The sequence below is a fragment of the Ictalurus furcatus genome, chromosome 8, assembly GCF_023375685.1.
Source record: "Ictalurus furcatus strain D&B chromosome 8, Billie_1.0, whole genome shotgun sequence".
In the NCBI taxonomy this organism is placed as follows: Eukaryota; Metazoa; Chordata; class Actinopteri; order Siluriformes; family Ictaluridae; genus Ictalurus; species Ictalurus furcatus.
This window is the reverse complement of record NC_071262.1, coordinates 14,518,333-14,541,224: the sequence shown is the minus strand read 5'-3', so window position 1 is coordinate 14,541,224 and position 22,892 is coordinate 14,518,333. Positions and strand designations below refer to the sequence as shown.

The window sequence follows — 22,892 nt, the reverse complement described above, 5'->3', positions numbered from 1 at the left end:
AGGGTGATGTTAATGCTACAGCATACAAAGACATTTTAGACAATTGGATGCATATAACTCTGTGGCAATGGTTTGGGGAAGGCCCTTTCCTATTCCAGCATGACTGTGCACAAATTGAGCTCCATAAAGACATGGTTTGACGAGTTTAGTCTGGAAGAACTACAGTGGCCTGCACAGAGCTCTGACCTCAACCACAGTGACCACCTTTGGGGTGAATTGGAATGTCAATTCTGAGCAAAAAGGGGTGGTGCGGGGGCAACTTCACATTAATGTCTATGATTTTAGAATGGGATGTCTAACAAGCTCATATATAGGTGCATCTCAAAAAATTAGAATATCGTGGAAAAGTTCATTTGTTCCCATAATTTTTAATTCACAAAGTGGAACTTTCATATATTCTAGATTCATTATACATAAAGTTTAATATTTCAAGCCTTTTTTGTTTTAATCTTGATGATTAAGGCTTACAGCTCATGGAAATCAAAAATCCAGTATCTCAAAAAATATTAATAAAGAATTTATAATACAGAAATGTCAATCTTCTTTAAAAGTATATTAATTTATGCACTCAATACTTGGTCGGTATACTTTTTGCAAGGAGGGAAGAAACGAGAGAGCTCAGAGGAAACCCACATGGACAGAGGGTGAACATGCCAATCTCTACACAGACAGTAATCTGAATATATACAATTTGTCTTTACATACTTATTTTGTAAAATATGAACCCAAGCCCCTAATTTTGATCCAGGCAAGAACATGCATTTCCTTGGTAACGCGAAATTCAAAACCTGGTGTCCGACTTTGTCACTTTATAGCCCTGCCGAAAAAACCCCCAAAACAATACAAAACAAAAAAAAAAACCCTCATTTTGTTTTTCCTATGTTTACGCATGACACTACTGTAGTGAAAAGGTACAAATCCAGTATTTAAAGAGGCATTGTGGGCAGAAATTACAGTTGCAATCAAACTTATTCCCATTGCAACCCCATCGCGCAACGAATGCTTGTTCCGTTGAATTTGGGGAAACCACTTGAAGCATTCGTTGTGTTGAGCTATTTCAATTGCTTTTGTTCGACTTGTTCATTGCAAACAGCTGAAAGTCTGTAAATTTCGACAATAAACTTGATTTGCAACGAATAATTTGAACCATTTTGATTGACCACCTGTACGTCACACCTTGTACATATCTGGCACATTGAGCACACATAGAGTCTTTTAAACGGACAGATCCGCGCTGAAGCGAAACAAAAACATTCACGCAAGAGAAATGGCTTTGAATTGACAGTCGTGACACATGATACTAGGTCTGAATAAATGAGTCCATAAAGGCTGTCCCACGTGAAAAGAGTGGGCTCAAGGGTAACGCGATGCCGCCCCTTTAAAACGCCGCCCGCTTGTATTGAGAAGCGCGCGGATGCTGGAGTGCACCTGCTCCGTGTTAACACACCTGCTGGGGCTTCCGCTCAGCGTTAAATGAAGCAGCTTGAAACGAGTCATTTTGATACCTCTCGACTCGGGCGGAAGCAGCAAGGAGTTAACCAGGGGCTTCATTTATTAGCCTACCCACGGCAGGCGTGCTAACAGACGGGGCCTTTATGAAAGTGCTGTTTCCGGTTTATTCTGTCGTTTGGCCGGAGAAGCGGTAGTGTTTAAGGCAGGATGCCGGTGCAGATTCCGGACGACGCAGATTTCGCGTCTTTCAAGGAGCAGTGCGAAAGCGAGGAGGGCTGGATACAGCGCTACAACAAGGCTGGGGTGTCGGTGTGGTGCCGAGACGAGGAGACCAAAACAGTGCAAAAACTTAAGGCAAGTGCTGCGCAGGGGCTTCTGGGTAACCTACATGCGCTGCATTGCGGAGTCACCAGCCTTTATAACAGATACGCAATATACTATACAGTATACTGAGCAAAACAGTGCTCCACATATAGCATGCTCACTGTTTTAACACGTTAGTTAGAGGATTTATGTAGTTAATATTTAGCATTATTACAGATGAGGTAGATTAGCAAGAGCAGAAATAGGCTACAGTGTAATTTTTTTTAAAATATAGCTTTTTATAATATACTATATAACCTTTATTGCTTAGCATTTTTGTTTTCAGTAGGAAGGGTGATGGACATATGGAAGGTCAATAAACTAAAACCTTACTCTGGTACAAGCTGTTATTGTGGTTCTTATGTTAGACGAACCTCATGTAAATCAAATCACTTTTTTTAAAAAAATTGTGAAATAAGGTGAATTTAACTATAAAGCAAATGACTGGTTTGGGCTTTGTAAGCATGTACTTACTAGTAGTCACCTCATTATCTTACAAGTCCTAACCCTAACCCTTTCTGCTTGTATTCAGATAACAGAAAACTGTTCATTTTAGCAAGCTTCACACATCATCACGTACCACCGTAGTTCAGTGCAATACAGAATATGTTTAATCATGCCTATTCACAGGTAATGTCCCCCATTCTTTCTAAATAAGCATCGTGACATCTACTGAGAAAAAGGAACAACCATAGTTCCCAGGCTGTAATTAACCTAAGCCTCTTGTTTCCATACTAGCTTCTAATCAAATAGGGACGCAATGATTTCAACACTTAACTCTTTAAATGAGTACTTGGCTGTTTAGTTGCATGTATTAAGACATGCAGGAGCTGATTCCTGAAGGGACCAATTAGGCATCACATCTTCGAAACTATGGATAAAACAGTAAATGTTTGAGTTCTGATTCACTATGATTAGTGGCAAGACATTGACCGGTGTTCCTATACAAGAAACTTCATAAGAATACCTTTGTAGGTAAGCACCGAACTGAATAAGTGCTTTGCTTGAGATACAAAGAGATATCAACAATATAAGTGATAATGGCTTAAATCTACATGTAATGAGAGCATGTTTATTTTCCCCTACAATGTTAAAAACAATTTAATATGATATTTTAAAAGAACTGAAATTATTTGCATACCCTAATTGTATCATAAAACAAAGATCACAATCTTTTTTTGTGTGTGGAAAGACCTTACAATTCATCTGATGTAAGCATAAAAAGGCTGTTTTTGGCACTCCAGGATAAGAACTGTATCCTGTGTCAGAATGATAAGATGGAAAGTTAATCAGATTGTCAAGTGAGATAATGGGATTGTCAGACACACTATCATTAGCCTTTTTGTATGTCCTCTCGTTCTGCTTTGGGACTTTATATTTCCTCAGCAGTGATCCAAAATGGTTTCCTTACTGAAAGAATCATAGACAAACAAACACAAGTATGCTCATGGTCCATTAAAAATGGCAGAACAAAGTTCAGTGCGTACATATGCAAACAGGTCAGGCTTGACTGATTTAGCTTGTGCCACATTATCACAGATGAAAGGCTCATCTCGCAGAGCCAGGCCATGAGACATGCTGAAAAATTAAGAGTGGAAAACCGTGGTAACGGCAGGCTCAAATGAGGAAACCTGATTCCCTCCTGCTGGTTTAACTGAGTCAGACTTTTTTGGACTTGCATGGCTGCTGACCTCTCTGTTGTTGGGAGTCTGCGCTGGGAGAGTGACAGGAAATGTGGCGGTTCTCGACTGGAGTGACCGTACAGCTAAAAAGAGAAGGAAAAATTAAAAGATGATAGATCCCTCTTAATAATTGATTCGACTTTCCGGAGCACTGAAGTGCTCTTCGCTATGAATAATTGAAGTGCTGAAGGCTTTGACGACATTTCATTCATAGAGAGCAAATAGAGCTTGTTGTGGAAGCCAATGGAAATGTGGAGGGCCTGCTCACATTAGGGTTCGAGAGGGGGTGTTGAATGAATTATTTACCTGATGTTAGGGGTAGAGTCGATTGGGTTACATGATTACTTGCCTTCCAGGCCCATAAAATATCTGATCACATTGCACTCAATGCTCTCAAAGTCTTACATGACTGACAGACCTTCAGAAACTGAGTTAAGGAATAATAGAGGTGAGTTTCACCTGGCACAAATTAGACATGAGACATGAATACTCTCAAAACAGCTATATGTTAGCATATTCAAGGTCTTATACCTTGACATAACTAGTTCATGCTGTAACACAGGTCATTTGAAGCTGCAATTTGTTGGAATGATTTGTTAACCACTACAGATGTATGGCTCATATTCAACACTTGGACAAAAAAACAAAAAACAAACAGCAAAAATAGAAAGTTCTTTGTGAAAATCTCTGAAAGCAAACTTTTTTTTTTTTTACTCTTTTTTTTCTTCTCTTTCTAGATGAGTATTGTGTGCAAGGATGTCAGTGCAGAAACACTGTATGATGTCTTGCATGACACAAGCTACCGGAAGAAATGGGACACCAACATGATCGACACATTTGATATTGCAAGATTGACAGTCAATGCAGATGTCGGCTATTACTCCTGTGAGTCACCACGGTATTTGCTTTCCTTTTTGCTCCTCTGTGTACTCCTCTTCTGTATTTGCCTGCTCAGTGGATCACTAAAACATTCATAACTTAGTTTAACATATCATCCTGGCCTTGAAGGAAAGGAAAGGAATACACATTATGCACTTGGAACACGCTGCAGGGTTTGCAGTAACACATAATTGTGTAATTCAGTTGTAAATGTACTAACAGACAGTTTAATGGCTGAGGTCTTCTTGGGAGTGCTCGCTAGAACTCATTTGTGCTTTGTTCGTACACCTTCCAAAGGCAGATAAATATAAAATTGTGCTAGAGTTAGAATTGCCTAGCTCTACATCATTTCAGTAAAGCTTTGTGAAAAATAATACATAATAAATATGTGAATAATGAGTAATCTGAATTATGAATCATGAAAGTGTACCACACAGCATGAGATATACTGGCATAATTAGCTATAGACAGTGTTTTTTAAAAAAAATGTTGTATACATCAGATATAATCAAGATATAATGTTGGTTTTAGTGTAATCTATAATACATATGTCTATCTAATTTGTTTTAAAGGGTCATTCTGGAGGCACACGTCATCTTACTCGAATTCAATATAACATTAAATCATGTATTTTCTGTTTGAAGGGAAATGCCCGAGTCCACTGAAGAACAGGGATTTTGTCACCATGCGTTCATGGCTTCCTCTCGGCAATGACTACTTGATAATCAACTACTCCGTGAAACACCCGGTATGTCTGCATGTCCTCCAGTCTAGTCTGGGAGCCGTGCAGATTTTCTTGCTTTATAAGTGGTTTTGGCAGAGCCAGAGATAAAGTACTGTGTATTGTGTAAGCTGGCATGTAGAACAGCTGTCTAGGCCTAGAGCAGACTGAAACAGAAGATGCTCCGGTCAGTGGGAAAAGTCTGAGCTATCGAGTAAATAGTCGGGTGATCCGATCCCTGTGTGTTAATGAATAATTACCTGTCTTGTGTCCTGGGAACATTTTTTCTTTGAGGTTTTTGTCCTTGGACAAAATTGTCACACTACTGAATTATGCAAGCAGGTTAAATTAAACATGTACTGCAAATAATCTCAGTTAGTGCCACTGTTATTTTGATGTTGTCCAGCAATATTCAGTTATCTTGAAGTCTTATTTTTGATTTTGAATAGACAGTTCTAAAAAGGAAAAGAAGGTATTTTGTCTCTTTCATTTTTTTTTCTAATTTCAGCAATACCCACCAAAGAAAGACTATGTCAGAGCTGTGTCTTTACTCACTGGATACTTGATCCAGTCCAATGGAGCAAACTGCTGTACTCTTTACTACTTAACACAAGTGGATCCAAAAGGTGAGTGTTTTTCATGTGCTTCTACCTGTATAATTTGTAACTGAAAATGTGAAGCCTTTCATTTCCTATAACAATACAGGGAAGTTCTGTCATACATGAAATGTTTAATACATGAAACACCATAACTGGGTAGCAGTGTTTATAAATGTTAATGTTGAAGTAGGATATGTTTAACTGTTTACTATTTACCTTTACCTTAACCTTTACTAATTAAGGTTCCACACAAACCTTTGTGTACACTACAAACACATTATATTACATTACTCTGGCCTTGTGCTGTAGGACTTTTAGGCCTTTTACAGTTTACATAATACACAAAGAAGAGATTGTGTAAATAGTGTTGTTTCTTGGACCAAGGCATACACAGTCCCCTCCAACATCATTGGAACAGCAAGGCTATTCACTGAAGACATTTGGGTTTGAGATCAAAAGATGAATTTGAGACAATAGATCATAGTTTCAGCTATCATTTCCTGATTTTGACATCTAGATCTAGACATCTTTTGGTGGCAGAACACCGAATTTTTGGGTGAGCAAAAGTATTGGGACAGATATTCTTAAAGTAAATAACACTTAATATTTGGCTGCATATAATGATAAAGTCTTTATTTATCACATATACATAGTGAAATTCTTTTCTTCGCATACCCCAGTATGTCAGGAAGCTGGGGTCAGAGCTCAAGGTCAGCCATGATACAGCACCCCTGGAGTAGAGAGGGTTAAGGGCCTTGCTCAGAGGCCCAACAGTGGCAGCTTGACAGTGCTGGGGCTTGAACCCCCGACCTTCCGATCAGTAACCCAGAGCCTTAACCACCAAGCCACCACTGCCCCCCTTGCTTGCAATAACTCCATCAAGCTGGTGACCCACTGACATCACCAAACATTTATATTCTTATTTTGTGATGCTTTTCAAGGCTTATACTGCAGCTTCTCTCAGTTCCCGAGGGGTTCGCCCTTCATTCACCTCTCCAGGAGGTGTAATGTATGCTCAACTGGATTAAGCTCTGGTGATTGCCTGGCCAGTCTAAAACCTTCCACTTCTGTCTCTGTTGAAGTCCTTTGTTGTGTTGGCAGTGCATTTTGGATCATTGTCTTACTGCTTGAAGTTCCTCCCAATCAGATTGGATGCATGTCTCTGTAAATTGGCAGACCAAACGTTTCTGTAGACTTCTGAATTCATTCTGGTGCTACCATCATGAGTTACATCATCAATAAAGATTAGTGAGCCTGTTCCAGAAGCAGCCATGCAAACCCAAGCCATCACACCATGTCCACATGTTTCACAGATGAGCTTGTATGTTTTGGATCATGAGCAGATCCTTTCTTTCTTCACACTTTGGCATTCCCATCACTTTGGGGAAAGGTTGATCTTGATTCCGGAACTTTTTGGCATATCTCTATTCCTTTATGAAGTTCAATCTGTCCTTCTGATTCTTTCTGCTGATGAGTGGTTTGGATCCTGTGGTCTATATTTCTGCTCTAAAGTCTTCTTCAAAAAATATGATACCTTATGATAAATTATGATACCTCCACCCCTGCCCTGTGAAGGCTGTTGATGACACTGACTCTTGTTTTGGGGGTTTTCTTCACAGCTTTCACAATGTTTTTGTCATCAACTGCTGCTGTTTTCCTTGGCTGACCTGTTCGATATCTGTTTGTTAGTACACCAGTGGTTTCATTCTTTTTCAGTACATTCCAAATTGATGTATTAACTATGTACAATGCTTGTGCAATGGCTATAATAGATTTTTCCCTCCCTCAGCTTCAAAATGGCTTGCTTTTCTCCCATTGACAACTCTCTGTTGGTTTATCCTCTTTAACAACAAATCCTTTCTTCACATACAGTCCAATGCTTTTGGAGGGGATTGTATATGCTAGTATATGTTAGGCTAATTAGACAGAAGAATTTGAATTGTTGAATTACCTGAAATGTCTCAGTATATATCTACATAGAGTTTTTTGTTTACACTTCCAGGTTCCTTACCTAAATGGGTAGTGAACAGAGTCTCTCAATTTGTGGGGCCGAAGGTAAGGCTATTGTATTTTTGATGGAAATTATTCTGTGATGGTATACTGAGAGAGGATTATAGAATAACTAATAAAATTTGAATGGGGTGTTAAACAAACTGGTACTTATAGAAAACATTTCTATATTTTGTAAGATCTGTAAATCTGCAGGAATGAATAAGCAGTAGGTTTTCAAAAATGGGTCTCCTATAGTCTTTTGCTGGCATCTGGTGGTCACAAGCCACAACCACATCACTGTAATTGTTCACTATTGTCATTGTTTTTACTGATTTTATCTAAAGCCTGTATTATGCAATCCAGTTCGGACTAAAACTGCAAATGGGGGTTATTTTGCCATTTGAAAATTGAAATTAGCAAAATATTTAAGCTACGCACTCACACCACACACCACAAACACACAGAACAAAAAATGCCATGTCTTGTATACTACAGTAAACTAGGGGCAAACTAACCCACATCAAATATTGTGCGACCACGTTCATGAAAAAAAAAAACGCTATGCTTTTCCAATACACGATTATAGAACACAATTTGGCACCTAATTGGAGGGAAAATTTTAATCTTTGGTCTACAGTTGCAACACTTTTTCCAGTCAACTCTTCTGTAAGTGAGCATTGGTTTTGTAGTGTGTTTTAAGGCCCCATAATCTCCAGTCTTTTTTTTCTTCTGATATTTCTAAACTAGGGGCAAACTAACCCATATCAAATATTGTGTGACCACGTTCATGGAAAAAAAAAACGCTATGCTTTTCCAATACACTCTTTGACTACCATATATTGCTACATGGTTTACATTTGACGATCAACGATTGATACATTTAAAACTATGTGGAAATGTTTTTTTTTTTTTTTTTTTTCATTTGATATTGAAGGTACCATAAGTTTCCCCCCTGCTTGCAACAAGGGCGATTTTAATATAGGAAAGATTATATAAATTAATGAATTGTGTTTATAGAAAGGCTGTCATAAAAGTGTTAGGAGCAATTAGACACACTATTTGTTTTTCTGCACACAGATAAAAAAAATATATATATATATATTTCTTTAAAACCCATCATCGATTTTTCTAATTATATTGAGATTTTAATAAGCCCTCTAGCCATTTTTCATATTATTACCAGGTGATAAAACAACGTGGGAAATAATTTCTTATTGGCATATGTATTGCAGTATGATGCTAAGAATGTAAAAGGTATGCATAAATATGGCCTTACTTTAAGCACTTGTTTCTGTTCACCTTCCTTTTATTCAGGTGATCCATGCAACAAAAAAACGTATATGCACTTGCAGTAATTGGAAAATTCAGCCACAGTTACTTTGGTTGTTTTTAGTCTTGTAGACTTGTTTACTGTATAGCCCTTGATGACCTTTGAGACTATGAAATTTTGCGAGGATGCCTTGAGTAACAAACATCTTTTGTAGGCCATGAGGAAGATCTACAAAGCGTGCCTGAAGTACCCTGAATGGAAACGGAAGCATGACCCTAACCTGAAGCCGTGGATGTTCCCGGAGCAGAACACGCTGCCATGCATGAGTGCTTCTGAGCTCACTGTGCAGAGAGCAGATTCACTGGAGAATATCGATGAGAGTGGCTTAAACGAGGATAAAATCCAGCACCACAGCGAAGATGAGGAAACCTAAACCCCCAGACTCTGCTTTTACATGAGCGTGCATGTATGTGTGAGCGTGTGAGGAAGTCCGTGTGCATTGATTTACACCGGTAGTTCTGCAGAGTATGACTTGTTAGTTTTCATCTGCATCTTATGCATGCTTTGCTATGCATTGCTAATGACCATAATGGTGCTCCTTTCAAGGTTCTTGACATATTAATGATTGTGATTGTTTGCACTACCAATCCCATTTTAATAGAATTGCACATATCTTTAATACAAGTTTGATGATTTTATTCACAATGAGCGCTCTCATACATTTATACATGAACACAATTTGGCACCTAATTGGAGGGAAAATTTTAATCTTTGGTCTACAGTTGCAACACTTTTTCCAGTCAACTCTTCTGTAAGTGAGCATTGGTTTTGTAGTGTGTTTTAAGGCCCCATAATCTCCAGTCTTTTTTTTTTTCTGATATTTCTCAAATCGATGACTGTGAATCAAATGTCACACTTCCAGTGTAGGTTTCATCTGGACATTTACAGTCTCATTTCCAGGGCACTCTACCTGTGGGAAGTGAGAGTTCTTCAGAACTCTGTGGCTGGCTGCAGGGATTTTTCACTTCAATATCTTTACCTATGCATCAGTAAGATCTCAGGAGTTGTAAAAAGCAGTACTGTCTACCTTTCTCATGTGTGTTTCTATCTCTCTGATGACTTTTTCCCTATTCATTTGTGAATCGACATATTTGTCTTGTACTTTGGCAATGATTTTATGCATCCATGTATTTGTTCCATGTCATTCTCATAGCAGATTGGAGCATGCATTTTTTTCTGTAAGACTCTCTCACATCAAGAGTCAAGCATGCTTAGACACAATTGTCATTGTATTTCATTGATATATATATATATATATATATATATATATATATATATATATATATATATATATATATATATATATATATATATATATATATATATAAAAATTCTTTTTGCATGTACCATTTATATTCATGGTTTGGATGAGCCTTTGAAAAGTTGTTGTACTGTTTTGAGCTAGTCTTTCAGTCTCATCTGGACTTTTAACCTCCTGAAAAAAGCAGTTTTAATTACTATTTGATTAGCATAACAAGGAATCTTTTTGGGACTGTCTAGTACTTTGAAATGAGTGTGAAATGTTAACACAAAGAGATTTTGCTTTTCGTTTCTCCTCCATTTGGCAAGAAAGGGAGGTCTGTGCCTGCCTCCACTCTTTTTCCATCCAAAATCCTACAGCTGGCCACCACTCCTCAAACTCTCCATTGTCTCCGACACTTCCTGCTTCCCATTTGGAGCAGTTCCTGCCTGCATCAGTCAGATTGTTCTGCAGGGAAGGAAACTGCACAAATCAGGCCTCTCTGGCTTCTCACAGCACACTCCTGTTAATTTTACAGCATGTATGGGTTTCTTCACATCCTATTTTAAAAAAGTTATATTTTCTTAAATAAAGTGTATTTCCTATGACTGTGATGTAATGCAATGTTTCTCACTGTTGACATCCAGTTGAGTTTCTGGAGTTCGTGGATGAATTCATACAAATTTGTACACGGTACATTTTCAAATTACAGTACATTTCAAATTTAAGCTATGTGTTTGTGTGTGACTGTCAATCTTACCAAAGAATATAACTACTTTCTACAGACTGTGTATCATTCTTTGTTTGCTCCAGAATTTTCTGTTCTAACCAAATTTGCTGTGGTGGCCTTCTGACAGGAGGAAATAAATAAGTATATATGTCTGATAATGTTTAATTGGATGGGAAAAATAGTATGATGCCTGGCTACTACAGGCACACGTTCTAGAATGTCAAATTAGTACACCATCTACTAACTTCAGATTGTCACACTAAATACTATATAACATTGTGGATTAATTGAACTTATATGAAAATACTGTTAATTGGACCAGAGTGGTTTTTGATAGGGATACATTCACATCAGCTCTAGGTGGCTGAGCTAGTGCAGTATTTCTAATTTGATGGAATGTAAATCCTAGCAATGTATAATGGTGATAATAATGATAATGCAATGCAGTTGTAGTGTAATTTCAGTTCAAAATGTGTTCCTTCAGTTTTCACCAAAGAAATTGGTTAATTTTGCTATTTTTTAAAGCTTCACAGAATATTTCAATATTTATTTGAGGCCAAAACTAACAGACAAAGGAAAAAACCACTCTGAATGATATGCCTATAAATCTTTTCAAATGAACATGTGATCTTCTTTGGCATTCTAATATTTATTTTGTAATGAAATTGAGTTATTAGTTTAAACTTCTTTCATTGACATGTTGGTTCATTTTCATTTTGGCATAACGGTTTCCTGTTATTCACAATGCCGTTCAACTAACTGCTAATGATGGTGCCAGTGGGATATACCCCTTGCTTTATCTCTAACTAAAGAGACTGATGCAGTAGTGCTTTTTTAGTCTGTCCAGCTTGTTCACCTCTTCACCTGTACACTGCACAAACAGATTAGGTTCCAACATTCAGAATTCATACTAATATCACTGTAAATGCCATTGTGTTTGTCATCTTGTAGACTGTTGAGTTGAGTTGCTGCTTAAACTCAGTGCAACTGTGTCGTATATCTGCACTGCATTCTGGAACTTTGAGTCCAACGTTTATATCTCCACTAATCTATGTTAACATAACATTGATCGTCATTGGAAAATGTTGAGTGAGAAAAGAAGCTCTTGCTCTTTTGTTTTTAGGATCTAACAGCAAAACCTTACTGTTATCGCTTCATTTGAGATGAAAAATTTTCTTCAATTGTAAGTGCGCTAAACCTGGTTGCACAATGTGCGATTGTTAATAGTCCTTTGCGACTGTTGCTAGTCAGATTGTACGAACATGACCCCCGCTGTAAGCCATGTCACATTGTAGGATCTCAGTTGTCATTAATGTCAGACTGTACGACAGTCAAAACGTGAAAAACGGACGCATGCAGGAAGACTTGTACGGAGTAGCACAAGCCAAACTACAGGACTGTGCCTCAAATCTTCTAACACTGCCAGAATTTAATCGGAGGACAAATTTGATCGCAACAGTCATTAATAGGCTGTCAGGGAACTCGTCAGACTAGCAATCAAAGACTACAGATTTTGACCTAGGATTATAGGAATCTTTTAGGATTCTCAAAATTTGTCTCAGATGACCAAATCGTGGCCAAAATGGTACAGTGTGAACACGGCTAAACGTTGTCACCTTGTGACATCAGCGTGGCAGAAAACCACTGACTTCTCAGAGGAAGAACAAAAACACAGCACCTTCCAACAAAGTAGCACAGGAATCTCTAAGCACATCACAATTTAGTTCAATATGAACACATACAATGTGTTTCAGGGTAGAGTTTTCCTTCAAGTCACCAAACTTGACAGAAACAAATCAAATACTTGTTTTAAACCATTAGATCAGTGTTGAGAACTCCATACGATAAAACATATAAATTGAACGTTTGGGTCATTCAGTGCGATTTAATCTTATAACGAGATTAACTGTGCTAGTTGTAGCGGATAGTGAGATGGCAACTGGCGCATGCGCATTTCCCACTGGCGCGCGCGAGCTAACAGCGACTTGTCCCCTCACTGATAGAGTTTTGAGGAACAGCAGCCGTCTTTACGCGGTATTTCTGTCTGCAGAGCGAGTTTACTTACTGGATTTTGTCACGCTCTACACAAGCTCAGCTCTGAAAATGTAAACCGGGCAAAGGAAAATAAGGTAAGGAAGACGAAGCAACTCTTTGGAAGTCGTATTTAAAATGAAAGTGAGATAACTGGAGCTTAGAAGAAGCGACTGTTTTGATAAAGAGCTACTGTTCCTGTCCTGCTTTCTTAACCAGAAATCTGAGCTTTTCTCACGGTAGTAACATTTAGATCTTATCTGGCAGTTTTATCTTTAATGCGAATGATATAAATGTATAGAAATAGTTTAGACAATTGCTCATGTGAGAAAGATTGGAATGTTTTATATTTAGTTGCTGTAATTTACTACCTGAAACCCAGTGAAACAGGTTAAAAGCAAAGGTGGTAAAATGATACAAGAATTGACTTAAATTTACAGCATGTACAGTATGTCAACATTTGGGAAAAGTTTTTGTTGCCCTTTTTACTCAAAAGTCTTGCACCATTACTTTCAAGAGACTTTATAAGTCACCGCTCATTATAAACACTGTCTGGATGATGATTTATAAACCACTCCATTTTGAAATGCTGTTTGCCTGCACTGCAAATACAAAAATACAAAAAGCATGGAGCTCATTACAAATGCAGAGTAAATACTGTTGTCTACAGTTTGTTGTGTAATTCTCTCAAGAGCCCAGAGTGGGAACTGAGGGACGAGGAATGTTTTCAGATCCTGCTGAGATCTCTGAGACTCTCACAATGAATCACTGCAGTGTTTCCCCCATGATAAGGGTCTGCATGGAATGAACAGACCTGTTGGACTCAATGGAAGATTAAAAAAAATATCATTTTGTCATCTTGACTTGTGCTTGAATGCCTTGTTTGCGACATGTCACAACAAGAGTTTGTAAGAGGGTGCGTGCCTGGAGCAAACACAGTTTTGGCATTAAATTTACACAGTGGAAGCTTAATATCACTTAAAAAAAAAATAAAAAATCTGTGGGACCCTAGAACAACCAAACTGATGTTATCAGAAGTCGGTGTTTAATCTTTTCGAGGGTTGACAGTGGAGGTTTGGTGTTTGGTAACGTCATGATGTGTTGCCACGCTCATAAACAGAGTGTTTATGTACAGCGTCTTGAACCGAGGTGTCAGTGGTTTCACAAAATTCCTGTTTGAGAACCTGTTCCTTAGAAATGTGTTGAAAGTCACTTGTTCTGGGTAGAGTTGAGATGAAATACAAGTGTAATGGTATAACATAATAAGGCCACCTGATGCTATTATTGTTTCATTATACCAATCTAGACAATACAAACAAACAATTTTAGCTCAACGACTAAATGTGTAATGTAATTGATTATAAACCATTACAAATAATGTATGTTAGTATTAATGTATATTAGTATTTAATATATTTTAATGTCTGAAAAAGTATATATATATACTTTTTATATAACTACTAAAGTTAAACATAAATTTGCTACAGGTCGAGACGAGCAGGGAAACATTAAACCACAGGCTATCAGGGGTTTAGCCCAGGCCAGGGCCACGCCCCTCGGGGTCACTACATAACAGCAGATAAGCCATAACTGTATTTATAAGTGAGAATATAACATATAACATTATATAAGTTGCGACTGTTTTTAAAATAATATGATTTCTTTTAATGAATAAGTGAGGGTGAATATGAAATGAATTAAGAAAACTCATGTAAATCATTGTGGGTAGCATTGCCACCTTACAGCTGCAGGCTCCCAGACTGATCCTAAAGCTCAGGTTTATGTGGAGTTTTGCACGTTCTCTTTGTGTCTATGTGGATTTCCTCCAAAGTGGTTACTGAAGTTGCACTGATGAACAAACATTTTCAACTCATTTTAATTGAGTTTAATTTTATTCCTTTTAGGAAACCGTGGGCTAATTATATTGTACTTTGACAGGTGTTTTCTATTCTTAGTGACTGGAAGGAGGTTTAAGACTAGGGAGAAAGGAAACATCATCTTCACCACTTTACTTTAATGTCAGTGGAATATGAACTACTGCAATCATTACTTCACATATTTTACTGAAGTGATTGTTTCAAAGAAATGAAGGGTGGCTGATTTTTAATAGTTAATGAAACTTTTTTTCTGTTGTATCCTGGTGAAATTGTAAGCTGAGTGAGTGTGGTTGCTCTATAATGCTATAATATGTCTTTGCTACTTTACTTTTGTTGTCCCAAACTGAAATGACAGTTTTTTGGATACTCAAATAATCCATATAGTCATATAGTCATATCGTGAGCCATTCAATAGGAGCTACACAAAGTTCACACAATTAAGAGGTTTTTAAAAATATATATATTTGTAAAAAAAATTATTTATTTATTTATTTATTTATTTATTTTTTAGATTTTTAGTACCCTTTGTACCCTGCTTCTTATAGATCAAACATTTGTTTAAAATGATGCAGTAATATCTACATTGTGTCTTCTGAAGGGCATCCAATATCTACTGAAGGGCATCCGTTTGAAATGATATTCTACTTCAAGGCATTTAATGGCATCTTTTAAAATGTAAAGCTATCAAACCATGAATATTTCATAACATTTTACCATTTTAAGTGCAGTGTTGTACTTGTGTTATCCATACATATCAACATGTAGTGGATGTTACTATAAGAATGTGCAAATCAGTTTTTATTATTATAATTTTTTTTTTTTAAGTTTATGAAGCTTTGAACCCATCACTGACCCTCAATATGCATCAAACCCTGGGGGCATGACACTTGTGGTTTGAAGTGTGCTGTGAAGAAATCTTCCCAAGCCACTATTTTTAGGAGCAGTTTTCTTTCATTTCCTGTCAACACTGTACTGTTTAAACAAGATTATATAATCATATGAGATCTTACCGTTGGTTTGTAATTATGTTTTAATTGGGACATTCTTGAGTCACTAATGTAGATACTAGAACTGCAGTGAATATTCAATGAATTCAATAATTAAAAAGAAAGGTAAAAAGCTTGCTCTTATTTCCAGTAAGAGAAATGAGTGCAAGTAAGCATGTTATCTAGGTATCAGTAGCAGCCTGTAAGACTTACAGTATTCTGTACCTGGCTTTAGGACTGATACCACTTTTTGAATCTAAAGTGTCAAAATGTTTAACTGAAGATTTTGTTAATGATTTTGGAGACGCCTGGAATTTTTATCTTAATTAGGTTACGTCCAACAGTGTATGTCTATTTATGTCCCTCTGCTAATTTTCTTTTATTTAATCATTAAAAAGAATTAATATACGACAGAAAATGTCTGATAATTTGAGTCCTTGTAGAAACTTTTTGGTGTATGACCTTGTGTGAACATCAGATTTTTTTTTTTTGGAAGAACTTTTTTACACCCATTTTTCTTCCTTTTTAGCAGAATGCTGACAGGATATTTTTTGGCTGAATCTTCTGTAAGAGTGAAAGCAGAGTATGTTCATTTCAGTATAATGAGCAAAGTGACATAGCTGAGCAAAAGACTAGCATATTACCACTCACAAGTGTGTTCTGTCATCTCAGCAGCACTGCTTTGGCGAGATCTGAACAATGACATATTGTGTTGCACAATAGTGCTTCACTGTTATTTATACGCACCCCCAGCACCCTGCATCCCAAACGCCTCCTTCAGTCCTCTGTTTCAGCGACGGCTTTGGACTCTACAGCTTCCACTAATTGTTCCCACTGGAAGCCCTGCGATGTTTGAATAGGATGTGCAAGAGGATGATGTTTATGGATGTTTTTCTTCTTTTGGTTACTTCAGCACTGACAAGGCAGCAGCTTCAGGTTATATAGGGTATGCCATGCGAAGCATGTGAGATTGACTCATTGTTAATACAGAGGAAGAGAATGCTGTGATTTATTTCACGTCTGTCTGTCACTGGAATACTGGAGAGCATGTCTTTACCAAGCCTTCAGTGAAGTGTACTGTGAAGTAGCATTATGTCTACATGACCGTGTTGCCAGTTAGGACTGCAAAATATTGTGTGGGGTGACATATTGCAACATTTTCATTAAACACATTAGCAAGCCATGTGACATGGTTACTTGGAGATGACATGGTTAAAGTCTTGCCATGATGCTGTAGTACATAAATACTTGTAGCTCTGCAGCTATGGAACTAATATCATTAGCGTAAACATTATATGAATGTTTGAAAATACATAATGAATTGATTAGACATTATGTCAGAATCTGTTAAGAGAGTTTTTCCAACCTAAGTAAATGTTAATCATTACTAAGATATTTAGTATCAAATCCATTACCTGGCCCTCAAAAAAAAATCAATGTTTCTAAAGCTTTATTACCCAGAACTGAATGAACAAATCTACTTGTTCAGTAGGACATTTTCCTGATTTGATAAAACACTACATGAAAATGAATGGAATTAAATAAGAATACGTTCAATCTGCAAAATGTTCTATTGCAATTAAATTGCTATGTGTAGCACTTGTGTTATGCCTTGTAATATATTAACAGCGCTTTGGTAAACCCTTGATGTGTCATGGTTAAAGATTGACCTGCTTTATTTTGACCAAAATTTCCACTTGCTGGTGCTCATGAATGCTCTGGTTCTTTTCAACCCCCACAGTGATCTGGAGTGATAGTAATACCAGTATTTCAAAGACCAATTATTCAGTAAGGATGAACAAATTACAGACAAGTGGCAAAATAAAGAAAAACAAAATGAAGTGTCTTAGTTAGGTGCTGGGCCACCCTGAGCCACCAGTTTGTGCCTTGGTTTAGAGATCTCTGGAACTCTACTGGAGGGATGAATACCAATCTTCCAAAAGATATTTCCTCAAATGGTTTGTTGATGATGGGATGGAGAGTGTCTACTATATCAGTCCAAAATCTCCCATAAATGTTCAGTTGGGTTGAGATCCCTTGACTGTGAAGGGCATAGAATAGGATTGACATCATTTTCACACTCATCAAACAGTTCAGAGAGCTATCATGTCCTGTGGAAAAAGACATTATCATCCTGGAAGAGAACACTCCATTAGGATAGAAACGTTTTATTATAGGATAAAGATGATCAGTCAGAATAACTTTGTTTTCATTTGCAGTGATGCATCCCTCTAAGCGGACAAGAGGACGCAAACCATGCCGGCTAAATGTTCTACCCAGCATAACAGAGCCACTGTTTTAAATTATTGACCCATCTGTACATCTCTTGCATCTCATTTCCTGGTTGTTACTAAGACTAAACACTCAAATACTCAAATAGTAAGTAGTAAGGAGAATTGGCTGGAAGGATAAATCTTTGCCTTTGAGGTATTTGCTCGGCAAATTGTATTAGGCTTTTGACAAAGCTGGCCAGAATTACATTTACTTAAGGCAAATAATTACAGAGACAATGGCACAGTATGCGTTTTTCTCATTTGTGCATAAATTAAAGACCAGGTTAAACCAATGCTTATTTTATAGCAAATAAAAAGAAAACTGTTTTAAAAGATTCCAGATTTTAGTATTTGTACTCAGCCCTTTCATTTCAAGCACTGCAATTAAACTGAAGACAGAATTATCAGTTGTACGCAAATTCTTTTCCTGCTCATGTGCTGTGCCATGATAGGACTCTATTTTGAAACAGACATGTGTAACTTAAAAAAAGGGAAGAATCTGTGTATGTAGACATGGACATGTAGTCAGGCCTTTAATTACTGCCCAAACCTGGAGTGACTGCCTATGTCTGACATTGCACAACATAATGTAAAGAGCTGTTCCAGCCTTTAAAAAAAGCACTCTTAACACTTCAGATCATGCTTGTATAGGTTTTAGTGTTTTACTGGCTCTGATTTTAAGAGAATTGCTCACCTCTTTAAAATGGAAACAGCTTAAAAATATTTGCCATGGTAAATATTATATATATTTTTTAAATGTTGTTGATGTGAATTCTGAAGGTTACAATGTTTTTGATGTGTTTTAACATGAGGCCATCTTTAAGTTGTTTTTCTAGAATCTAGAAAGTGTCTGGTTTCATATTAATGTGCAATAACACATTTTAAGGTGTCATGCCCTCTCTATAGCCTTAGGGTGTGTTGATTCTCAGTGTAGCTGCACATCAGGGTGTTATCTTGCTTTCTCTGTAGCGGGAGAGGACGGGCTTGGTCTCTTTGAGGGACAGCTGTATCCTGTGTTTTCCGTAAGGCTGAGAAAAGCCAGATTGCCTATTAAGATAAATATGGGTGGGTCAAGAGGAGAATGCTTCATCAGGATCCAATTTGAGTGTTTTTCCACTAGTAAATCAAAATCAAATGGTATTCTGTGTTTATGGCCAATACACGAACGGGTCTTGGTGGGAGGTGTGAAAATGGTTGGTTAGAATGCCAGAAATAAGGTTAATGCTTTTGGATGGTTGTTATATGAGCCCCTAAATCTGATCTCTGTAGCCATCTTTATTTTCACCAATAGGTCAGAGTATGCCTTCACTTTTTTTCTGGAAGGACCTCCCCCTTTGTTCCCCTTTCTGTGTAAGAATGGGTATTTTTGTTCATTTTAGACTGCTGTATCTGCCTTTACAGATAGCACTGTTAATATATTTAAATAGTGTACACTCTTTTGCATAGAATGATTAATGAGTGCAGGTGAGGTCATTGTCTGTGTCATCTCCTGAAATATAAGAAAGATTTTAATTAAAAAAAAATGTAAGTAAAAAAACATTAACACACAAACTTTTACCCATTGCTGATCTAGGAATGTTTGATTGCCATGTTCTTCTTTTGAACAGGTAAAAATCTGTCCTTGTAAACAAATCCTCTGTATCAACCAGGTCTTATAAGTAGCCTAGAGATCGTAACCACCACCTTTAATACCCTTAACAGCATTGATGCCAACATCATTGTTGATGCCACATAAGCCTGGGTTTCGTACACCTTTCCAATAAATAAAAGGTTGTTGCAGTCATTTCAAACATTTATTGACAGTGCCTCTTTTCATATCCTTTTTTTAGGACTATTGAAATGCAAAAGTGCCTCACTGTAACACCAGAGATATACTTTGACATAAGTTAAATATACTGACACTGTATATGGCAACTACAGACAGAATTCATTTGCAGTTTTTTTTTTTAAATAAACACCATGCACAATATCTGCCGAATATCTTTTAACGTCACATCTGAACATATAACTAAAACAAAGAGCTGAGTATGGTAATGTGCTCCCCAGGCAGAAGTTGTGGTTTTGGCTTTTAGTGATGCGAGGCTGTTCCTTCTTACAAAACACTGGTGGTCTGCACCTCAAACACGTTTTCCACTGCCTTTGTATACAAGTGCTCAGTGGGCATGCAGGCCTGATATTAGAAAAATATATTTCTGTTGACGAATGGACGCATCATGTGGCCTAGCACTAACAGGCTTGGACAGTGATTCAGCTGTGTAATGTGGTAAAGTTTTGGTGAAACCAGACAAACCAGAAGTGTGTGACTGTCTGGTTCATGCTTTAGTGGCTGAAAGTCATCAGACCTTCTCAGGAACTAAGTCTCTTTGCACCTAACCACTTTTGATTTGGATAAATTCCTTTCAACAGTTGTTTACCGAGAAGTATAGATTTTCACTTCAATCTCACAGCACATTTCTCAGTTTGTGGTGTACTTAACATGAAAAGGGCACCACATGTATGACTGATATGTGCCTGTGATGACAGACTTGTAGAAGGGAAACATGTGCATTGCTAGTAAGACAGAAATAAGACAACACCCTGCCAGTGGCTTTTTCCAGGTCAGGCTTTATCTGCCTGCTTCATGGGCTTCCGGCCTGCTTGCTCTGTGCGGGATCCGGTGTATCAGTATTCCAGAGCCAAAGGTTAGCGTCCAGAATGCAGACAAAGGAAACCTAGGATATGACTCATGGCCCTTTTCAACAGCCTCCTACTGTCTGCTTTCTCATTCACAGTTAGTGCTATCCAGTAGCACAGGAAAATCTATCCCAAAAATGTTTTTGTAACTTACTTTTGGCCTCAGGGAAGTATTTGAGAGAAGTGTAATGGAGAAACTCTCCCTGCTTATTTTTCTTACATGTGGGCTTACTGAAGTTGAACGTCTCAGTTGGGATTCATTCAAGAGTGATGCACATCCTATGTTTGTAGTATGACTGTACCTAGTATCTAATGGGGGGGAGGGGGTTCAAGGCCTCCACTGTTTGATTAGAGAGAACTCGACCACTGTCGCAGACTCCACCTCTTGGCTGAGATGGAATACACATGCTCTGTTTTTTCTCTGCTCATGGTTGGCATTGTGCCACCTGTCCAGCCTTGGGATTCTTCTTAGTGTTGTGTTCTCAAGCACCAACAACCTTTGGAGTAGAGAAGTCAGGAGAGTATCTCTTCATACCTCTGAGCACATTCAGATTGTTTGTAGGAAGTGTTTGCACAGGGGGCCTTTGGGAGTCATGCCCTCTGCATCACGTAGCCTTTTCTCACCCATTGCAAAGACTCTTCCTGAATAGCCCTGCTAGAGCTAATGCTTCTCTCAAATGCCCTGTTGTATCATGAGTAGGCTTGTGTGATATAAAAATGTAATCATCCTTAAATGATGTTACACTGCAAAGATACTCATGGTCTGCACTTATATAGCACTTTTTTAACCTTAGGGGTTCCAAAGCGCTTTACACTGGGTCTCATTCACCCATTCACACACACACTCAGACACCAATGGTAGCAGAGCTGCATGCAAGGCGCTAACTTGTCATCGGGAGCAACTTGAGGTTCAGTGTCTTGCCCAAGGACACTTCAGCATGTGGAGTCATGTGGGCCGGGAATCGAACCACCAACCCTACGATTAGTGGACAACCCGCTCTAATGGTACTCAGTACCATTTACTGGAATTAGGAGCAATTTAACATTTGAATATGCTAGTATAAGTTATCACTCAAAAAATGTCAAAAGAGCAGTCATCTTCTCCACAAAAAAATGACGGATGAGCCAATCGGCATGTGAATCTGGAATGATTTGAGAGGGTGTTTTGACCTCTCTGATGTTAACAGACACTGCCTGGAAGCCCCGAGGATGTTTGAGTTCATAAATGTGAAGTACAATCTATAAAACTGTGATTGGCATATACATTAGACAAGTGGTATGTAGTTAATATTAGTTAACTATATTTATCATGAATGCCAGTGAGAACCTTTGGCTGAAAATGGTCAGAAAGAGAAACAAAGTTTGAAGATTTTGACATCAACACTTTACATATAATGTTTATGTTGATAATCATTCAAAAGTGATTAAATACAGGGGTTTTTTTTGCTCTCCTACACTGGAGAAACTCAACGTTGAGCAGCAGAATGGTCAAAAGGTCGGCCATGTGTTCATTAGACAACCGATTTCTATAAGGATTATATAAAACAAATCTACTGTGGTTGTTTTTTACTGTCTGCTGCAGAATCACCTAAAGATCTACCATCCAGATGAGTTTTTGCCACTGCCGGCAAGCAGTACCTGACTGCACACATGATGATATCTCCTTCTATATTTTCCTTAAAACTGCCCTGGTTAAAATTTTTGCTTCACTCTCTTTCGTGGTTCTGGAAAAATAAATTGTTTATGATTTTTTTTTTTAATGGTAAAATGTGAGCAGGGTAAAATTAACAGCACACAATCCTAATTAGGATTTTTGTTTTTGTTTGTAAATGTTCTTACAGCACTCTTTCTATAAAGGGACTTCCTTGAAAACAGGAGAAAACAGTAAAGGTCATTTGTAGTTTAACAGTTATTCAATACTTATCTGGATTTGTCCAATATTCTTACATGCGCCGCTCAGACTAGCCATTTACAAGACGCTCCTTTGTTTGAGAAATGACATCAGTCTTTATTCTTCTATAACGGTTCTAAGAGGTCTTCAAGAAGGACCTCATCTAAATGCCA

The 22,892-nt window shown here is 37.7% G+C and overlaps 2 protein-coding genes across 2 annotated transcripts in view; both read left to right on the top strand.

Annotated features, from left to right (window-relative positions):
* The first annotated feature begins 1,222 nt into the window (after window positions 1-1,222).
* On the top strand, window positions 1,223-10,229 carry stard15 (StAR-related lipid transfer (START) domain containing 15). The gene is made up of 6 exons (XM_053631671.1): window positions 1,223-1,806; window positions 4,235-4,382; window positions 5,021-5,124; window positions 5,606-5,723; window positions 7,699-7,751; window positions 9,173-10,229. Exons 1-6 carry the CDS (start codon window positions 1,660-1,662, stop codon window positions 9,389-9,391), a joined length of 789 nt encoding a protein of 262 aa, XP_053487646.1. The 5' UTR covers window positions 1,223-1,659; the 3' UTR covers window positions 9,392-10,229.
* Window positions 10,230-12,954: 2,725 nt separating this feature from the next.
* The window catches only part of arap3 (ArfGAP with RhoGAP domain, ankyrin repeat and PH domain 3), a 30,297-nt gene continuing 20,359 nt past the window's right edge, over window positions 12,955-22,892 (top strand). The window contains exon 1 of the mRNA XM_053630968.1: window positions 12,955-13,117. The gene's annotated coding sequence lies outside the window, so the exon portion shown is untranslated. The remainder of the gene's footprint in view (window positions 13,118-22,892) is intronic.

Excerpts from the sequence above, each read along its gene's own strand:
- stard15 (XM_053631671.1), top strand. The coding sequence starts at position 1,660 with ATGCCGGTGCAGATTCCGGACGACGCAGATTTCGCGTCTTTCAAGGAG. Across the intron at positions 4,383-5,020 it reads AGATGTCGGCTATTACTCCT|GGAAATGCCCGAGTCCACTG; the intron begins GTGAGTCACCAC and ends TTCTGTTTGAAG. Across the intron at positions 5,125-5,605 it reads ACTACTCCGTGAAACACCCG|CAATACCCACCAAAGAAAGA; the intron begins GTATGTCTGCAT and ends TTCTAATTTCAG.